This window comes from Tachysurus vachellii, chromosome 20 (genome assembly GCF_030014155.1).
Source record: "Tachysurus vachellii isolate PV-2020 chromosome 20, HZAU_Pvac_v1, whole genome shotgun sequence".
NCBI lineage: Eukaryota > Metazoa > Chordata > Actinopteri > Siluriformes > Bagridae > Tachysurus > Tachysurus vachellii.
The window spans coordinates 17095120-17112871 of record NC_083479.1 but is presented as its reverse complement, the minus strand read 5'-3'; the positions used below and the strand labels follow the sequence as shown (position 1 = coordinate 17112871).

Below are 17752 nucleotides of genomic sequence, written 5' to 3'. Positions count from 1 at the left end.
GGTTATAGTGTTGTGTAAAGTGGTTAATTTAAATTTTTTTAAAAAGAAATAACAAAGAAGCATATACATAGTCTTACTTTCTAAGTTCCACAGACCATATATTATTTATTATAATTCATTTGTTAAAAAATGTATTTACAACACAAACATCAAAAATCACAGTCTATAATCCATACTTTAGAGGTGAGGGAATCACATACAGTATCTCAGTGCATGTCAGGGGCGCGGGATAAAAACAGACCCAAATGCAGGACAGCTTAACAAAAAACAGGATTTATTAACTTAAAAAAACCACGAAACAGGACGTAGACAACAACAGACAAGGACAACAGCAAAAGACAACAGGATTCCACGCTGCACAAGGCAACGCGGCTCAATTAAATAATACAAATAATCATGACACATGAGGGCCAGGTGTGCAGAGGCGGGGAGGAAAAGACAAGGGCGGGGCAGACACGTGAACACCGAACATAAACAAAAAGGCACATGGCCAAAGTCCGGGCAGAGTCCTGACAGTGTATGAGTACAATATTAAATATTGAAGATAATTAAGAAGAGAGTTATTTATTCATTGTTAGTAGTACTGTGTTGTTGTTGTTGTTTTTTTTTATTATTGTTGTGCTTTAGCCAATGACAGCAATATTTAATAAAATTATGAATTAATTTGACAAAATAGAAAAACAATTAGAACATTCATTCATTCATTCATCTTCTACCGCTTATCCGAACTACCTCGGGTCACGGGGAGCCTGTGCCTATCTCAGGCGTCATCGGGCATCAAGGCAGGATACACCCTGGACGGAGTGCCAACCCATCGCAGGGCACACACACACACTCTCATTCACTCATGCAATCACACACTAGGGACAATTTTCCAGAGATGCCAATCAACCTACCATGCATGTCTTTGGACCGGGGGAGGAAACCGGAGTACCCGGAGGAAACCCCCGAGGCACAGGGAGAACATGCAAACTCCACACACACAAGGTGGAGGCGGGAATCGAACCCCAACCCTGGAGGTGTGAGGCGAACGTGCTAACCACTAAGCCACCGTGCCCCACAATTAGAACATTTAGTAATAAATTATATAGATCATTTGATTAATTCATTCCTTATTCATTACTCTTATTCAGTAATTATTTCATAATTTACTTTGTTAAAACATGCATGTACTGTATGATAGCAGTTAAACAGGCTCTTGTAATAGGGGTTTACTGCCTTAAGTGTTGATAGGTGCATATGAGTTGTTTGAAGTTGAAGCCGTAGTGCCGCTGTTTGCTTGTACATTGTACACATCTGCAAAAGACCAAAATATTAATGGCAGCGCTAATCACTATCAGGACAATGCTCACATACTTGATACATGATAAAGCTAAATAAATACAACACATAAGAAAACAAAATTCAAAAAGTAATAATAAAATTAAGAAAAAATATAAATTACAACAATTAAATAATTGGGGGTGAAAAGGGTCTTGTTCAATTGGCCAACAGTGGCAGCTTGGTGGTGCTGGGAATTGAACCCAAATCTTCAAAGCAACAGACCCAGTACAATGAAAAAAAAATGAGCTGGTCAAATGCAATGTGATCAAAGAGACTTATTGATTAATATTCAGTTACATACTTCTTTGCCGTAACCTCTGCATGAAAGGAAGTCCACTTGAGGACGTTGGTCCTGCACTCGTACTCTGAAATTCAGATATATCTGTCATGGACTTATAGAAAATCAATTTAAGTATGAATAAAGTTTTTTTTTTCTAAAGAACTAGTATATACTCCATCAACAATATTTACCCTGGTGCGACCAGAACTTAAGTTCCTCAGTGAAAACTTTCCTGCCAATGCTTCTCGGACCTGAAACCGCAAAAAAGTAATATTAAAATATTATTTCTATTGTTTCTGTGAGGAGAGTTTCATGGTCTTAGATCACACCTACCTTACTGTCCAGTAATATTCCAAAAAGCAAAATAAAGAAACCCTTGAAAGAGAGAACAATATTTTACTATTCACTATATTATAAAACTATATATGCATTAATATTAATATTTAGTATATTAAGTGTTTGCAATGAGAATTACAGTCAAAATTAGATTAACATATCTTTAGTACCTGCAGTGAATTAAAGAATGCGAACACCACATGAATCCCAAAGTTCGGTGACACCAAGGTCCCGATGCCGAATCCCCACGTTAGACCAAAGAGAGGTGTTAAAATCGCCACACATCTAGCAATGACCACTAGGGGATGTTTCTCATCTGGCTGAACAGAAGCATTAACTCCTCTCCTCAACATCTTACACAGAACCACAATAAGCACCAGGAGGTTTATAGCTACAATCGTCAGAGCAGGAATCACAAATGCCAGGAGAGCCTTTGTTTTATCCCAGTTCAGCCAACAATTGTAACCTTGTTGAATGTATCCTTTGCCTCCAGCTGTAGATGCCACAGTAACGACAGCTATAATTAACGGGGCTCCATAGCCGACAGTGAAACCTATGGCTATCATTGCGCCTCTGGTCATTCTGGAAAAGACCATGAGGGTGCGGTAGAGGAGCAAAAGTGCTGACAGAAACATCCAGAAGAAAAGGGCGAGATAAAAGAAGTGCATGAAGAACGTCGCTGTACTGCAGGGACCCTCTTGTTTAACAACAGCTGCTCCAATGATGAAGCAAATGTTCGCAATCAGGAGGGAGACAGCGACGTTGACTATGGCGACATGGCGCATGTAGGATGTGTCATTTCGTGTCACTGATTTCCATATGATGATTTCAATAATGAGGCACAAAAGCAAGCTGCCCATTGAAATGCCAACACCAATGTAGGTTATATAGTCTAAGATTATGGCTTGGACTTTATCCAGCGTAAATGGTGACATCAGGATTGAAAAAGAGGTTGTGTGATTGCACTCACATGTGTATCTTTTGTTTTCATTCCCTAAATGCTTTAACTGACATCCAGTTGAGTCCCATCCACCAACACCATTCAGAAGATTAAAGTTCCAGAAGACACACTGAGGTTTTCCCAATGTAGTATTTATGACATCGAAAGAGAGAGAGATGTTGTTAATTAGTGAGTTTGTCTCAATCACAGCTACGTCTCCATTGATCTTGGTGTCAGTCTGACTGCTGTTATTGTTGGTCAGATTTCGAACAGGTAAGATGTTGTTAAAGGCCGAAGAGATTATGACGGTGAGGAACGTATTGGCCTTAGTCACAGGAATGTATATATGCGTAGTGAGATTTTTTCCAAATGTTTCATTAAAGGGGGCAGTAATGGATTTTTTTTCAAGAGAAGTAAACTTTGTTTTTATTGAGATGTTGCCATCTGGGAGTCTGCGTGCAATGTTCTCAGTAGCATTCAGAAGTTTATTACTGGTGCTACTTGTTGTACTTTTATTGTTTAAATTCGCCCAAGTGCCTGATGTACTATCTGTTCCAATGACCTCTGCTGTTTTTATGAAATCCTTAAAAGAGAAATATTTATTAAACAAAGCAAATCTGTGCAATCTATTTTATCATTAGAAATATTTAATCACTAACTAATAATAAAGCAGAAACAACTGTTTTGATTCTCATAAAATTACTAAATAGTATAAAATGCAGTAGTATATATTAAAGCTATTACCAATTATTGTACCTCAAAAAGCAAATAAACTTCTTATCTTGTAACAGGGTGAGTTTTCTTACCGTCATAATAGTTTGACTGACAAAAGTTGTTTGTGAGAGACCTGAAACGATGGTTAGTATGTCTACAATTGTTGTTATGGTTGCTGCAGAGCCTGTGATGTTTTGAGCCTGTGATGTAGCATTACTACTGAGGCTGGCCATAAACTGCGGGATAGCTGCTATCTGTAAAGTCTACAGAAACACAAACTGTTATGAAAAAGCAAACAGAAATTACATAAATTATTTTTTATGTTATCATTCACAGAAGCAAGAAAACAATGTATTGCCTCAGCTTCATATTTTAAATTTTGAATTGCAAGCGGAACACAGTTGTCTTCTTTAATGGTCCATGTTTTTGAAATACACTGAGCTTCTTTATAGCCAACCATGTTTACATCACAGATAGCAGTTTGTTTTGCTCCCTCATTTCCAGCTCCAAATACATTATCAGAACAGTCAAATCCTAAAAGAAAAAAAAAATTAAATATACAGTAAGAACATATTTTAATTAGAGTTTGTTGGGCAAAACAATTTCCAATAACTACGAAAAATAAATAGTGGAAATGCGAAGTCCATTTGACACCAGTTCAGGGTATTTATACAGTTTTTTATACATTCACTGTTTTCATAAAGTATGTAGTGCTGCCAGGGTTTGTGTGGTTTTGCACATTTTACTGTATTATATCTTGTAATTGACTGATTGGTTTATTTATTGATTGAATTACAAACATTTGGCCAATTCATATTTATTGTAAAGATAATGTTTGGAAATTACTTGGGCAAATAATTAAATTTTATCTATTTAAAGATAAAATTTATATTACACTAAACTGTCCAAGAATAAAGTTTCTATAAAAACTGAATATTTTTACACTGTTACAATTTAATACACTTTTGCAATCTGTTAAAGTATCACTAATCTTAATTTTTTTATGAATCAAGAAGCTTCTATGTTTGATTCATTAATTTGTTTAAAAAACATTTGGAAAATATGAGTTGATATATGAGTTGAGTTATTAACAATAATTAGTAATAATGCATTTTTCTTTTGTATTTACATTCTTCTTAATGATTACAGTATGTGATTGAAGATACAGTATGTAGATTACTACCTGATGTTCCTAGGTTTCTTATAATTGTGGGGGACAATGTAATTTTAAAAATAAATCATTACTCACTTTGGTTTTTTATTTGTACATCAATGTTCTTTGAGTTGTAACTACTATCAGTGATAGGTTGTGTTAGTTGGCATTTGAACTGTTTTGTTTGCACACCATTCTGACAATCCTGTGGGTTAATTGTATAGTCACATGTGATGCAGACTCCTGGTGAGAAAGTGGAACACAAATGGTTAAGCTTTCTTCAAAATGTTATTAGCTTCTCTTAAATAGTATGTCATTCTCTAACCATGGGCTTTTTTCCTTATTTATGTTTGGTCTACATTTTCAGTTATACTAGTATTCATGACCACATCACATAGATTTTATGGGATGTTTTGTGTGTGTGTGTATGACCTGTTGAACTTGAGCAGGTTGTAGTGTCAGCCCATTGCACCTTATATACACCCAGAACACAACACTGCAGTGAGACTGTTGTATCCTCACATTGTACAGTTTTATTACTGGTTACTTGGATATTGGGGTATGGTTGAATCGTAATGCTTTGCCAGATTATATAGGGCAGAGAGTTTACTGTTGTTATGCATGAATATTGACCTAAAAAAAACATTATTCTGTTTATTATTATTATTATTATTATTATTATTATTATTATTATTATAGTAGTAGTAGTATGAAAGAGAGATAAAGAAAATATTCTGATCATTGTAAGATGTTAATTTAACAGAAATCCTTCTGACTTACCACTGTCAGTGGGACCGGCATTCTTCACAGTGAGTTCAATATTATTAATCACATACTTGTCTGACTGCTTTAACTGAATCCCATTCAGGTTCCAGTTTATAACATTTGTCTCTGGAGGATTACATGTCAGTTTTAGATCTGTCCCAGGATATATGTTTCCGCTGATGTTAGTTAGATTTCCTTCAACTGTAACAAAGAATCATGCATCGTTGATGTTGTTGTTCGCCGTTCCCCCTTAAACATTTATAGCATTAATACTGCAGTTATGGTTCAAAAATAAAATTAATAACTAAAAGTAACTATAACTAAACAATTATAAGTGATGAAAATAGTTACTAAATAAAACCGATGTAAAGATTAAAGATAAATATGCTTCTGTTCTTTACTCTCTAGTTTTAAACTATTATAATAATACTAATAATAATAATAATAATAATAATAATAATAATAATAATAATAATAATAATAATAATAAGACTCCTTTGTCCACTCACCACTTTGACTGAGAAAATCACTAGAAACACTGAATCCACTATTAATGAGATTAGTAGTAAGCTGTTTGTTTGCTGAAGCCAAATCAACATTGTTAGTTGTTGAGGTAATAATGAAGTCTGCAATCACACTGCCAGGTCTGTTTAAAACACATCACAGAACAATTTTAGATCAACAAAAAATATATAGAATATATGCTAGATTATTCCAATTATTTTGGTAGAAGGAGTAATATTAATATTACTACAACTACCGAATATTGAATTGATTGATCAATATGTAATTCATTATGAAAATAATGTCAGTTAATTAATATTCACAACTTTTAATACTAAATTAATTAATTTGGTTAATTAACAATTCTTTAATGTTTTTTTTAACAGAGCATGAGCTATGCATGATGAACAGAGCTAAAGCATAATTATATTAGATTACAATAAATATTATCACCTGAAACCAGTCACTGTTGCAGAGTTGAGCTGATAGCCAGGTACATTTTTGTAGCTTTCTTCAATCTGAGTGTAAAAAGTACAGAGTGTTATATAGTTTAAAGTGAAACTGAATGTACTGTATACTAATCAATATCATTACTACTACTAATTAATACTTATTTATTACTAAGTAATACTACTACTACTACTACTACTACTACTACTAATAATAATAATAATAAGAAGAAGAAGAAGAAGAAGAAGAAGAAGAAGAATATAAATTAAATCATGAAATATTATAAAATAATATATTGTGCAATACTTACTGAACTCTGAATTTTATTTTTATATGTTTGATATATTGGACTATCTTTATTGTTGAGGTCAGAGTCAAATTTATGATTTAGTTTCAATGAGAGGCTTAGTACGCGGGGACCTTGAAAGAAATAACAATAATGAAAAATTAAACAGATAATATAATATAGCGAAAAAAAATCACAGTAATGGCATAACACAGTAGTTAAAAAACAGCTTTTAACAAAGCATAAATCAGTGTCAAACTGTTTTTGGTCAAAGGCAAAAAAAAAATAAAATGGAAAAGGAAAAAGACTTAAAATCATACTTGGGGTCGTACTAGATTCTGTGGTGGTTGTAGTCGTGGGGGGTGTAGTCATGCGGGCTGATGTTACAGGAGTTGTGCTGGGTGATGTTACAGGAGTTGTGCTGGGTGATGTTACAGGAGTTGTGCTGGGTAATGTTACAGAAGTTGTGCTGGGTGATGTTACAGTAGTTGTGTTGTCTGTTGTTACAGTAGTTGTGTTGTCTGTTGTTACAGTAGTTGTGCTGGGTGATGTTACAGTAGTTGTGCTGTCTGTTGTTACAGTAGTTGTGTTGTCTGTTGTTACAGGAGTTGTGCTGGGTGTTGTTACAGGAGTTGTGCTGTCTGTTGTTACAGTAGTTGTGTTGTCTGTTGTTACAGTAGTTGTGTTGTCTGTTGTTACAGGAGTTGTGCTGGGTGTTGTTACAGGAGTTGTGCTGTCTGTTGTTACAGTAGTTGTGTTGTCTGTTGTTACAGTAGTTGTGTTGTCTGTTGTTACAGGAGTTGTGCTGTCTGTTGTTACAGGAGTTGTGTTGTCTGTTGTTACAGTAGTTGTGCTGGGTGACGTTACAGTAGTTGTGTTGTCTGTTGTTACAGAAGTTGTGTTGTCTGTTGTTACTATTGTTACAGTAGTTGTGTTGTCTGTTGTTACAGGAGTTGTGCTGGATGATGTTACAGTAGTTGTGTTGTCTGTTGTTACAGGAGTTGTGCTGGATGATGTTACAGTAGTTATGTTGTCTGTTGTTACAGTAGTTGTGTTGTCTGTTGTTACAGTAGTTGTGTTGTCTGTTGTTACAGGAGTTGTGCTGGGTGTTGTTACAGGAGTTGTGCTGTCTGTTGTTACAGTAGTTGTGTTGTCTGTTGTTACAGTAGTTGTGTTGTCTGTTGTTACAGTAGTTGTGTTGTCTGTTGTTACAGTAGTTGTGCTGGGTGATGTTACAGTAGTTGTGTTGTCTGTTGTTACAGTAGTTGTGTTGTCTGTTGTTACTGTTGTTACAGTAGTTGTGTTGTCTGTTGTTACAGGAGTTGTGCTGTCTGTTGTTACAGGAGTTGTGTTGTCTGTTGTTACAGTAGTTGTGTTGTCTGTTGTTACAGTAGTTGTGCTGGGTGACGTTACAGTAGTTGTGTTGTCTGTTGTTACAGTAGTTGTGTTGTCTGTTGTTACTGTTGTTACAGTAGTTGTGTTGTCTGTTGTTACAGGAGTTGTGCTGGATGATGTTACAGTAGTTGTGTTGTCTGTTGTTACAGGAGTTGTGCTGGATGATGTTACAGTAGTTGTGTTGTCTGTTGTTACAGTAGTTGTGTTGTCTGTTGTTACAGGAGTTGTGCTGGATGATGTTACAGTAGTTGTGTTGTCTGTTGTTACAGTAGTTGTGTTGTCTGTTGTTACAGGAGTTGTGCTAGCTGTTGTTACAGTAGTTGTGATGGCTGTGGATGTGGGAGTAGAGTTTTGTTAGCTGTGACTGTAAAAGATTGTTTCAATGTAAATTTGCTTTTTTGTATAAAATCTAAAGGATATAGAAGATTTATGATCAAATAGATATATGAGTAGATATCTCTTTATATTTTATATGCATATAAAAAGTGTTTGCTTCCTTCCTGATTTTTAATGGCCATGTAGGTTTGGATTTTGTTTTCCCTTAATAATAAAAACCTTCATTTAAAAACTGCATGTTGTGTTTACTTGTGTTATCTTTGACTAATATAATTTAAATCTGTTTGATGATTTGAAACATTAAAGTGTGACAAATGTGCAAAAAAATACAAAATTCAGGAAGGGGCAAACACGTTTGCACTCCACTGTATATATATATATACACTATATATATATATACACTATATATATATATATACATAATATATAATGTGTGCGTTTCTGTGTGTGTTTGTGTGTGTGTGCGCACAGACACACCATATACAACTTCAAAATCTTAAATTCAGTAAATGTTTATCACTCTAAAGTTTATAGCATTGATCTATAGCGTTGAACAATGAGTATCAATGAGCATCTATTGCAGAGGTCACTAACAGGCGGACCGCGGTCCGGGTCCGGACCCAGAAGCTGTCCAATACTTCTATTTTCACAGGCGCAGCTTTTGCAATCTTTACGGTAAAGGTAGTGGAAATGCACAGACCAATTGCATGCGAGTTAAGATCCCACGTGACACCACTCAGCCAATCAAGTCTGTGAATTCCTGAAGTAAACACTGCGACTTAACAGCGCAAGACAGATGAGAGAGAATTAAAGTAAAGTTACACATGAAAGAAAGATAGCGATACATGTAGAAAACAAGGGAGAGAAACAGACGAGTGAGACGGAGAAAGGGAGAGAAACAGACGAGTGAGACGGAGAAAGGGATAGAAACAGACGAGTGAGACGGAGAAAGAGAGAGAAACAGACGAGTGATACGGAGAAAGGGAGAGAAACAGACGAGTGATACGGAGAAAGGGAGAGAAACAGACGAGTGATACGGAGAAAGGGATAGAAACAGACGAGTGAGACGGAGAAAGGGAGAGAAACAGACGAGTGAGACGGAGAAAGGGATAGAAACAGACGAGTGAGACGGAGAAAGGGAGAGAAACAGACGAGTGAGACGGAGAAAGGGATAGAAACAGACGAGTGATACGGAGAAAGAGAGAGAAACAGACGAGTGATACGGAGAAAGGGATAGAAACAGACGAGTGAGACGGAGAAAGGGAGAGAAACAGACGAGTGAGACGGAGAAAGGGATAGAAACAGACGAGTGAGACGGAGAAAGGGAGAGAAACAGACGAGTGAGACGGAGAAAGAGAGAATAAAGAACAAATGGCGCTCTCCAAAAGAAGAAAAGTGGACAGCGAAAATAGAGCATTTAATCCAGAATAGACAGATTCATTTATGTTCACACTTCCCACTTCCCACTAAACCAGTGTGTCATATGTTCAGAAACTGTGACACTTATTAAAAGTGGCGATGTGAAACGCCATTATGAGACAAAACATAAAGGTTTTGAACAAACACATCCACTCAAATCTGAAGACAGCGTCCCTGAGACAGCTTTCCCAGGTCTGAGGGAAGTAGCCCTGTACATCCTGACCATGTTTGGCTCTACATACAACTGCGAGGCAGCTTTCTCTACAATGAACATAATCAAATCTAAATATGGTTCCAGGGTCACTAATGAGCACCTCCACATGTGTATGAGAGCGGCCCTGACTCCATTCAAGCCCAGGTTTAACATCCTGCCAAGCCAAGCTAGAGCTCAGTTCTCTCACTGGGATATAAAAGGGAAAGTTAAGCACTTTATTTAAACATACGTACACAATTTTCACATTTTATTTATTTTCTCTTATTTTGAAATGTAGCCCTACTTTATTTAATGAGAGAATGTTACACATATCTACAATCATACATATGTTCAGTTCTATGTTATGTGACAATAAATATTGTCAAAAAGTTTTTGAATTGTACTGAATTTATTTGATTTGACAGTCAGGTATTGATTGCTTGCAGATGTTGATACAACTACTAGGCTACTTAAATATATATCACACTAACTAGTTAGACATAATGATCTAACGGTCCTTCGCTTCAAAAAATTTTATCTTACTGGACCTCTTTCAATTTTAGTTGAATACCTCTGATCTATAGCAATGAGTTTATAGCATTGAAAGAAAGAAAGTAAGAAAGAAAGAACAAACGAAGGCATTTGAATTCATAGAACTTTTCAATGCTTTTCTTACCAGTTTTTGGCACACAGACCTGTCCATCACTGGGAATGGCACTGATACAGGTACACGTTCCTTCATTTAGGTTATCACAGGCGTTATATGTAATACAGTTATTGTAGGACCAAACATACTGATCCTCACACGTGCACTGGTATTGAGATTCATTCAATAGTGGCTGGCACACTGGGGAAAAAAAGAATTATATATAATTTGATAATTACTATATATATATATATGTATATATATATATATATATATATATATATATATATATATATATATATATATATATATACATATATTTATATATATAATTATGCTTATATGATGTAATTTACATGATGTATTTAATGGTTCATTTTTCATTTTTCATGTTCTTTTGTTGATTATATCTCTTATCATAACTATTGTTGTAGTTACTGATTAATTAGTATGGCATTTCATCCTTCAGTTATTTTACTGCAGGGATGACTTTGCAATAAAGCACACAGCCCATGCCATAGGCCATTCAATGGCTTCGCTAAATTCAATGGAGAGGCACCTGTAGCTTAATTTAACAGAGATCAAGGACAGCAATACTGTAGCTCCTTTCTCCTGGAAGGGCCTTTTCGGTGGTGCAGTGAGTGCTGACGTCGACAGGCACCAAGAGGTGAAGCGCAAGTCAGCGGTTTTCAGGGAATTTATAGCTCACTACAGTGAGCAGCCTGGGTCGTCTTCCAGCTTCACCTGGACCCATCCTAGCTCACTCAGAGCGGAGAGAAGGGCGAGTGTTGTGGCACCCGTTAATGCTAAGGAGGCCGGGCAGTGTGCCCAGGCCCAGACCTGTCAGGCAAGAGAGGACATTAGATCTGTCATCTCCACCAAGAAGACTAAAAAGTAATCCTGATACCCGAGGGCTAGGGTTCCTAGGACCGTACTTCCTCTACTTCCTGCCCAGCATCCTCTGGTGCTTTGGGTCAGTGGGGTCTGCCCCACTCCATTCTAACACCTCTTACAGACAATCTGGAAAGCATTTTTTTTTTACTCTGTACTCTGAAGACTTTCAGGTTCAAGATGCTCAAGCTTATTGCATCACAGATCAGGTCTGAGGACTGGTTTGGGACAATAGACCTCCAAGATGAATATTTTCAAATAGGCGTTCTGCCAGAGCACAGGAAGTCCCTCAGGTTTACTTTGGGGGTGAAGCTTACTAGTATTGTGTTCTTCCGTTTGGTCAGACCCTCTCACCATGCACATTTATGAAGTAGATGGACTGAATTTTTACTTTTTATTTTAGATTTACTGAATTACCCAGACAACTGTCTCATTCTGGCCCAGTCAAAGTCTATGGTGGCCAGTCATCAAGATGCTATCATTGCCCATACAGTATGTCTCTAGGACCCTGAGAACTTATGTCCACCACCTGAGCTTGTGGTGCAAGTCAGCCTTCTTAAAATAAAAAATAAATAAAAACAAAAAACCTTACCTGCTGTAATGTCCAAACTGTTGATATTTGTGATGTTGTCTATTTGTAAAGGAGTGATGGAATTCGCTGATGATTTGATTTGGTCAAATAAAATCACTTCTGTCACATTCACCTCAACGACCACAATGTATTCTACTATGCGTGTGTTTGCTGAAAATAATCATGTGATTTTGGTTATTTGATTGACAAATATAAAAATAAAAAACAGACAGACATAATTTTGAGAATTCTTTTTAAACATAACATTTATTCTTATTTACCGTCTCGTGTTTTCCTTAATATGTATATAGTAGTTAAAAACAGCTTTTAACAAAGCATAAATCAGTGTCATAAACTGTTTTTGGTCAAAGGCAAAAAAAAAAAACATGGAAAAGGAAAAAGGCTTAAAATCATACTTGCAGCTTGGGTCGTACTAGATTCTGTGGTGGTTGTAGTCATGGGGGGTGTAGTTGTGCTGGCTGATGTTACAGTAGTTGTGCTAGCTGTTGTTACAGTAGTTGTGATGGCTGTGGATGTGGGAGTAGAGTTTTGTTAGCTGTGACTGTAAAAGATTGTTTCAATGTAAATTTGCTTTTTTGTATAAAATCTCAAGGATATCAACGTTTTATGATCAAATAGATATATGAGTAGATATCTCTTTATATTTTATATGCATATAAAAAGTGTATGCCCCTTCCTGATTTTTAATGGCCATGTAGGTTTGGATTTTGTTTTCCCTTAATAATAAAAACCATTTAAAAACTGCATGTTGTGTTTACTTGTGTTATCTTTGACTAATATTTAAATTTGTTTGATGATTTGAAACATTAAAGTGTGACAAATGTGCAAAAAAATAAAAAAATCAGGAAGGGGCAAACACGTTTTCACACCACTGTACATATATATATATGTCAGGACTCAGCCTGGACTTTGGCCATGTGCATTTGTTTATGTCTTGTGTCACATGTCTGCCCCGCCCTTGTCTTTTCCTCCCCGCCTCTGCACACCTGTTCCTCATGAGTCTGATTGTTGTGATTTAGTATTTAGTTGAACCACGTTGCCTTGAGCAGCGAGGAATCCTCTGTTGTCTTCGTCTTGTCTAGTCGATGTCCTAGTTTCTATGTTATTTGTTTTTTTATTTATTAAAATCCTGTTTTCGTTAAGCTATCCTGCATTTGGGTCCGTTTTTATTCCCCTGCCCGTGACAATATGTGTGTGTTTGTGTGTACAAACACACCATATACAACTTCAAAATCTTAAATTCAGTAAATGTTTATCACTCTAAAGTTTATAGCATTGATCTGTACTGTAGCGTTGAACAATGAGTATCAATGAGCATCTATAGCAATGAGTTTATAGCATTGAAAGAAAGAAAGTAAGAAAGAAAGAACAAACGAGGGCATTTGAATTCATAGAACTTTTCAATGCTTTTCTTACCAGTTTTTGGCACACAGACCTGTCCATCACTGGGAATGGCACTGATACAGGTACACGTTCCTTCATTTAGGTTATCACAGGCGTTATATGTAATACAGTTATTGTAGGACCAAACATACTGATCCTCACACGTGCACTGGTATTGAGATTCATTCAATAGTGGCTGGCACACTGGGGAAAAAAAAATAATTATATATAATTTGATAATTCTATATATTCATAATTAATTATACTTACATGATGTTTTTAACTGTTCATTTTTCATGTCTGTAAGTTCTTTTGTTGATTATATCTCTTATCATAACTATTGTTGTAGTTACTGATTAATTAGGATGGTATTTCATCCTTATCCTTTCAGCTATTTTACTGCATGGATGAATTTGCAATAAAGCACACAGCCCATGCCATTGGCCAATCAATGGCTTCACTAGGTTCCACGGAGAGGCACTTGTAGCTTAATTTAACAGAGATCAAGGACAGCAATAGCTCCTTAGTCCTGGAAGGGCCTTTTCAGTGGTGCAGTGAGTGCTGATGTCATCAGGATTACTTTTTAGTCTTCCTGGTGGAGACTAAAAAGTAATCCTGATGCCTGAGGGCTACGGTTCCTAGGACCGTCCTTCCTCTACTTCCTGCCCAGCATCGTCTGGTGCTTTGGGTGTCAGTGGGGTCTGCCCCACTCCATTTCCATGCACAGATCTATAGCCTCGGTCAGCACCTGCCAGCACACTGTTTCACTGTTTACAGAGTTCAGCATGAGGATAACACCTCTTACAGACAATCTGGCAAGCTTTTTTTTTTTTTTTACTCTGTACTCTGAAGACTTTCAGGTTCAAGATGCTCAAGCTTATTGCATCACAGATCAGGTCTGAGGACTGGTTTGGGACAATAGACCTCCAAGATGAATATTTTCAAATAGGCGTTCTGCCAGAACACAGGAAGTCCCTCAGGTTTACTTTGGGGTTGAAGTTTACCAGTTTTGTGTTCTTCCGTTTGATCAGACCCTCTCACCATGCACATTTATGAAGTAGATGGACTGAATTTTTACTTTTTATTTTAGATTTACTGAATTACCCAGACAACTGTCTCATTCTGGCCCAGTCGAAGTCTATGGCGGCCAGTCATCAAGATGCTATCATTGCCCATACAGTAGGTCTCTAGGACCTTGAGAACTTATGCCCACCGCCTGAGCTTGTGGAGCAAGTCAGTCTTCCTAAAATAAAAAATAAATAACAACAAAAAACCTTACCTGCTGTAATGTCCAAACTGTTGATATTTGTGATGTTGTCTATTTGTAAAGGAGTGATGGAATTCGCTGATGAATTGATTTGGTCAAATAAAATCACTTCTGTCACATTCACCTCAACGACCACAATGTATTCTACTATGCCTGTGTTCACTGAAAATAATCATGTGATTTTGTTTATTTGAGTGACAAATATAAAAATGAAAAAACAGACAGACATAATTTTGAGAATTCTTTTTAAACATAAAATTTATTCTTATTTACCGTCTCGTGTTTTCCTTAAGAGAGGCATTTGTTCCTCTGGGTAACTAAACTGAGGATTAAACGTTATTGCTTTGGTAATGTTGCATAATAATTATATAATATTAACAGATAATAGTATGTTTAAATCAGTTTAGCTATGAGGGAATATATACAGAGACAGTATTTCCAAAATGGCTGATCTCCTGGGATTTTTACATACAACAATCGCTAGAGTTTACAAAGAATTGTAGCTCAAAAAAACACTCTTTAGAAAATTGGTGAGCAGAAAAGCATCTCAGAATGTAGAACACATCAAACCTTGGGAGGATGTGCCTGTAAGTATACATACCCTCAGAGGTAAGAACCTGAGTTTTTATTGCTGTCTGAAAAAATTCTACCTTTATTTTTATTTCTAAAAAGCAATAAAATTTTACCTCAGAAATTTCATTTAGCACTTGTGAGTGCATCACTTGCATATGAAACAGCAGGATGGCAACAAATCCTGGTAAATCATATTTTGATATTTTCCCTGTAAAGTATACAGTATAAATAGAAATTATAAAAATATATATATCTTGCAGGGTTATTTTATGATAAACTTTATACAAATATAACATTCATATAACACCTATTAACACCTAATATATTAAAGAAACAATAGTAAGAAAACAATTGGATCTGCTGGATCAAATTCTTTTTTAACCTACTGAATAATAGAGTTCAGTGGCACTCTATTATTCTGAGAGTGGCAGCCATATTGCTTAACTAGAATAGAGCTACACACAGGTGATTTACAGAAAATCAAAACAATCAAACACAAACATAACATCTCTAAATATGAGTAACTTTGCATATATAAATATTGAAATCATGAACTCTAAATACTTCTAAAGAACAGTCCATCAGTTTACACAAAATCAATCATATAAAACTGTATTTGCAATTTCTTATAAGATTCTACTGCCTTTTGTTGCTGAAGACTTTGCTGCTGAAATTTTTAGGTTAATTTGAATTTTTCCCATAACAACAAAAAAAGGTGTATAGGATTAGATTCTTAAATCTTATTAAAATCTTCTAACAATATTCCCTTGCAGACTGAGCCATCTGACTATTCGAAAAGGAATTGCGGAGCAACCACATCATAGTTAAACTGGTTTATAGGCTCTCCCCTCCCAATGAAGAATAACAACTAATTGTTTATGGCTGTTATGTCCTAACTTCTACACTCATAAAGATATAAAAATATCTTTAAACCTGCTTGGCAAGATAAATTTCCCAAGCGGTAAATACAAATTGAGTAGGACACATCAATTTAGGTGTTGATATACATTGGTCTATGTATCGTCATTGTTAATAAACACATTAGACACAAACACAGAGAAAATGTTAACTGTACTTGCAATAAGGGCCTGATGTGTAAACTACCTATTTGGTCATTAAGGTTCATAAGGCGTTATTTAATGACTGGAATAGATTCAGAATTAATTATTAATACGTTAGGAAACAAACAAGCAAATAAGACTATATGGAATATATAGGATCTGAAATACTTTGTTGTATGTGTCTCATTACTAAACACAATAAACACACACACACACACACACACACACACACACAGAGTCATTGGCCTGACATTTCAGCTAACTATTTGGTCTCTAGTGTTTCGCATGGTGTTATGTAATTACTGAATACACTGGAATAGGTTTAGACATATGAATAAATAATCACTGACCAGCTACAGTATACATTACAGAGACATCATCCTTACACAAAATAATTATCTTATAGACTATAAATTATTCCTATATTAACTGTTCAGATATAGTAGACCTAAGTAAAATATGTCTAACATATAACAGTGTCTAAAAGAAATACATTATAAATCTTCCTTCAAAGCTGGTTTAGACAATTAATCCTGAAAAAAAAAAAAAAATATATATATATATATATATATATATATATATATATATATATATATATATATATATATATATATATATATAACAACAGCATCTCCATGCTTATTCAGAAAACTAGTCTAAGACTGGGCAAGACCTCAGTATGATAGGTTTGTCATTGAGTAAATAAGGTGCTGTAAAAAAAAAAATAATATTATAACTTACCTTTCTTACCCATAATGCTAAGGCAGATTTTGGTCTTCAGCTAGTATGACTTTGATGTATCTACATATGAAATAAAAGAGATATTGAGCACATTCTTACCACACCAGAAAGCAGTAAAATTGTTTTACAGGAAATGAATCTATTATAGAATTACAGTATTAGGAAGTAATATCAGAGTATGTACAGTATGCATACTTACTGTACATGACTTTACATAATTATTGGCTTATTTACTATTAATGGCTGCCATATTATGTGACAGAATTTAAAAGCAATATATGAATTCAAAATAGCAGTCTGCAGGGACAATTTATACTGATATTATACCAAGAAATATTAGGACTTTTGTAATTTTGTGAACCATTTAGTGGTTAGGTGTTAGAGCACTAAACTGTCGCTGTGTTTCTTTAGCTTGTAATTTTTTAATTTTTTAATTTATTTTCTGAAGAGTGCAGTTTAAGTATTGTTAAGTGTATTATTGCAGTATTAAATATGTAGTAATGA

The 17752-nt window shown here is 35.4% G+C and overlaps 1 protein-coding gene across 1 annotated transcript; it reads right to left on the bottom strand.

The window, feature by feature from the left end:
- Positions 1-228: 228 nt before the first annotated feature.
- LOC132863211 (adhesion G protein-coupled receptor F5-like) lies at positions 229-17308 on the bottom strand. Its single transcript, XM_060895887.1, has 19 exons — positions 17249-17308; positions 15560-15654; positions 15147-15195; positions 14886-15035; positions 13640-13810; positions 7294-7392; positions 6776-6885; positions 6469-6533; positions 6021-6157; positions 5527-5712; positions 5179-5379; positions 4843-4989; positions 3952-4127; positions 3686-3856; positions 2110-3462; positions 1937-1978; positions 1795-1854; positions 1625-1688; positions 229-1296 (listed from the first exon to the last, which is right to left on the bottom strand). Exons 1-19 carry the CDS (start codon positions 17259-17261, stop codon positions 1220-1222), a joined length of 3366 nt encoding a protein of 1121 aa, XP_060751870.1. The 5' UTR covers positions 17262-17308; the 3' UTR covers positions 229-1219.
- Positions 17309-17752: the final 444 nt, after the last annotated feature.

Excerpts from the sequence above, each read along its gene's own strand:
- LOC132863211 (XM_060895887.1), bottom strand. Across the intron at positions 15,036-15,146 it reads CTTAAGGAAAACACGAGACG|TGAACACAGGCATAGTAGAA; the intron begins GTAAATAAGAAT and ends GATTATTTTCAG. Across the intron at positions 1,855-1,936 it reads GAATATTACTGGACAGTAAG|GTCCGAGAAGCATTGGCAGG; the intron begins GTAGGTGTGATC and ends TTGCGGTTTCAG.